This window comes from Eleutherodactylus coqui, chromosome 5, assembly GCF_035609145.1.
Source record: "Eleutherodactylus coqui strain aEleCoq1 chromosome 5, aEleCoq1.hap1, whole genome shotgun sequence".
NCBI lineage: Eukaryota > Metazoa > Chordata > Amphibia > Anura > Eleutherodactylidae > Eleutherodactylus > Eleutherodactylus coqui.
The window spans coordinates 171,031,313-171,034,822 of record NC_089841.1 but is presented as its reverse complement, the minus strand read 5'-3'; the positions used below and the strand labels follow the sequence as shown (position 1 = coordinate 171,034,822).

Below are 3,510 nucleotides of genomic sequence, written 5' to 3'. Positions count from 1 at the left end.
CTGCATTTAAGCAAATCTGTCCAGTTTTCCTTCATACTGATGTGTTTCTGTGTGTGCTATACAGAGTTACAGTAGTAGATATCCTGTTTTCTTCATGTGCACTGTATAAAAGGCAGCATAACAGCAGGCTTATCCGACCAGGTCAGAGAGAACTGAAAAGTAGATATACAGCCTGCAGAGGGGAAAACTGGTGATAAATACTGGATATATAGTCATATAATGGCCAGATGTAATGTTACAACACATATACATAAACAGCAGCTTATTCTGAATCGTGGAGCTATGCTTTAATTCTTTGCTTACTTGCTTATTGAAGTGACTTATTGTGTCTATCCTATACAACTCTCATTTCCTTGTTTTTTATTCTTACAGAATCACACTCCTTGAAACATGAATTTAAAAAAGTGGTGTTTTATGTTATTAGTGTTTTTCTAACAATCTCAATTTCCAAAGATTTAATGCTTTTTAAAATTTTATAAAATGGTATTAGACTTTGTTCACATTTGAATATTTTTTACATCTTCCTGAGCCCCCATATTTCTGACCCTAGGCCGAATGGTGAAAATGACCTTGCACATAACATGTGTGAAGGATGCCTTACACTAGCTTCTGTGTAAGACCGTGTACAGATCTGTGTTGGAGGCTCTGTTTGGAGCCTGTGGCACATATTCAACACAAAATCCAAGACAAGATAGGACAGCATACTGCCTTGCTAAATTTGGGAAAATGCTGGGCACATGCTAAAAGCCTGGTGGACCCATTATGGTAAATGGAGCTCACCATACACTGTTTGAGTTTGGTATGTGCAGGACCCAGCACTTCTAATATTTTGTTTGTTCTTCTCCTATAATGTAACCAAACGATGGGAATTATTCCAAAGAAGCAAAGACGTAAACATGGCCTAACACTGCATTGCCTTTTCTGCAGGCAAAATATGCCAGTAGCTATGTTTATTTAATCTTCTACAGCCTATTTAACATGTGATTTTCTTGTTTTTGAGTAAGATAACAATATATCAGAGAGTGATCTTCTAACAGTCTGATTTCTTAACGTGTAGATAAATGGATTGAGCAAAGGAGCCACCACTGTATTCAGGATGGCAACTTTTTTATTAAAATTAGCATCCTGACCTTTTGCTGGTTTTGCATACAAAAATATGCAGCTGCTGTATATTACGGTCACCACAATTGCATGTGAAGAACAAGTGGAAAAAGCCTTTCCTCTTCCATCGGCTGTTTTAATTTTCAGTACTGCTAAAACTATCTTAAAATAAGAGATTAATGTCACAAGGACAGAAATATATAATGTGCTTGCACCAAGAAGTGATAGCAATTCAATCATAGTTGTATCTGTGCAAGAATTCTTTAGAAGAGGACTTGCATCACAGAAAAAATTGTCAATTAAATTATTGCAAAACTTCAATTTGAATGCTAAGACACAAGGCAAGACAATGGTGGAGAATGATCCGAGCCACAATCCAACTATGAGCTGAATACACATATATCTATGCATAATCATAGGGTAACGCAGAGGGTGGCATATAGCTAAGTATCGGTCAAAGGACATCACCGCAAAAAGGAGGGATTCTGCAGTCCCAACTAAGAAGTAAAAAAAGGATTGTGTGAAACAAGATCCTAAAGAAATGTGAACTCCTTGATGTAGAAATCCTTTCAACATACCTGGTACAACAGTGCTGATAAAGCAGATGTCCATGACAGCTAAATTGCACAGGAAATAATACATGGGGAAGTGAAGTCTTGTGTCAGAGAAGACTAAGTATACAATGACCAAGTTGCCCATCACTGTGAAGGTGTACGATAATAATATTAAGCAGAAGGAAAATATTCTCAAATGTGGTGCCATAGGAAAACCTAACAAAATGAACTCAGAAACAATAGTGGTATTCATTACGTTGTTAAATGAATATGGAGAGCAGTGGTGTTGGGAGTAAGATACTGTAGAGTCAAGCACTAAATCGATTTTGCAAGAACAGAAGTAGAAAATTATAGAAAGCCACTGACAGGTCAACTCTTTTTGGTTGATTTGGTTAATGAACAGCACTAGAAGGACAGATTTAAATCAATCCTCTCTAAATAGGTTTTTACAGATTTAATATACCATGGGGGCTAATCACACTGGTCTACAAGTAATTTACATCTGGGAAATCAGTATTTGAACTGAGCATTATATTGTGCACTTATTAGGAATGTACAACAGGTTTGTGTCTATGAAGTCTGGTTTTCCAGAGGGATGTATGTGTCCACAACAGTAATACATATAATGTCTGTGCTACTATGTAAACTTTATGAAAACTTTAAATAAGCTGCAACTGCAGCAATTGCCATCATGACTGGCACAGCATTGTAGTACATTGTAATTATCACAACATGTTAAATGTCAAGTTAACATTTGCTTCACTGCATTCCCCGGAACTTAGCTCCGCCCCCATTCCACCTCCTTTCTTTGCAAATAGTGCAGAGGCGGAGAGGAGGCAGGAGCTCAGAGCACTGCTCCCGGCTCTTCCAGCCTCCTCCCCCTGCAGAGAGAGACGCCGTATATCGGCTGGGCGTGAAAACCCAGCCGATATACGGTCGTCTGAATGCACCCTTAATATGTGAGGCTATGTTAAGGGAGAGATAGATAGGGACATAGTCTGACCATATTATAGTACCAATAGCACCAGCTAGTTGCACATTTTGAAGTTACTAGTTGTCCAGGAGAAACGTATATTCTCGAAAGTGTTCTGTATCTATTGGAATAAAAATTATGTTCTTTGGATGAGGCATTCAAGCATCTAAGGCTGCCTGCAGATGGGCAGAAATTCCACGGAGGGATTCCCGCAGGAATTCTGCCCCTGGAAGCTGCCATAGGATTGCGTTAACAAACACAATCATATGCAGACAACCGCGATTCGGCCGCGCGAAAGAGCCAGGGCCGCAGGAGCAGGTGAGTGTCACGCTGCTCTCTGCAGACGCTCGGGTCGGGTCCCACTCCGAGTATTCTCGCAGCTGGATCCGACCCGGCCGTTTGCAGGCGGCCTAAAGGAGTCATTTAGTCCACTTTGTATAGCCAGGGTGATAATACTGAAGAATAGCATGTCAGCTTATTTGTGCTGACATGTAATCTATCTGAAATAGTATTAAAATTCTCATATATTATTCATTTGCCCTGTTGAGCCTTCCTGATTCTTTTTATTACTCTATTTATGTCAGGATGTGCTGCTGGGATCTGTTGTACTATGTACTCCTAGCAGCACAGCTACAGGTGGTTGAGGGTTAATTGAGCTGGCTGGGTGTGGTACTTGCTGCTAGCCAATCTCCTGGGTCTGTGCTCACATATAAACCCAGCTCCTGGTCAGTCTTTGGCTGGGTCCCAAGGTGTGCAATCATGTTACTGCTGTTTTCTGTAACTTGTTATCAGTCATGTTCAGCTTGTTCCCACTCTGATCTGTGTGCGCAAATAGTTCTGTGTCTCTGCTTCCAGTGTGTCAGTTGGGTGATCCCTGACACA

General features: G+C 40.3%; 1 protein-coding gene across 1 annotated transcript; it reads right to left on the bottom strand.

Moving 5' to 3' along the window:
- Window positions 1–969: 969 nt before the first annotated feature.
- Window positions 970–1,713, bottom strand: LOC136628836 (olfactory receptor 6S1-like). The gene has a single exon (XM_066604929.1). The coding sequence runs from the start codon at window positions 1,711–1,713 to the stop codon at window positions 970–972; it is 744 nt and encodes a 247-aa protein (XP_066461026.1).
- Window positions 1,714–3,510: the final 1,797 nt, after the last annotated feature.

Bases quoted from the DNA above. Each gene is read 5' to 3' on its own strand.
- LOC136628836 (XM_066604929.1), bottom strand. From the start codon at position 1,713: ATGGACATCTGCTTTATCAGCACTGTTGTACCAGGTATGTTGAAAGGA.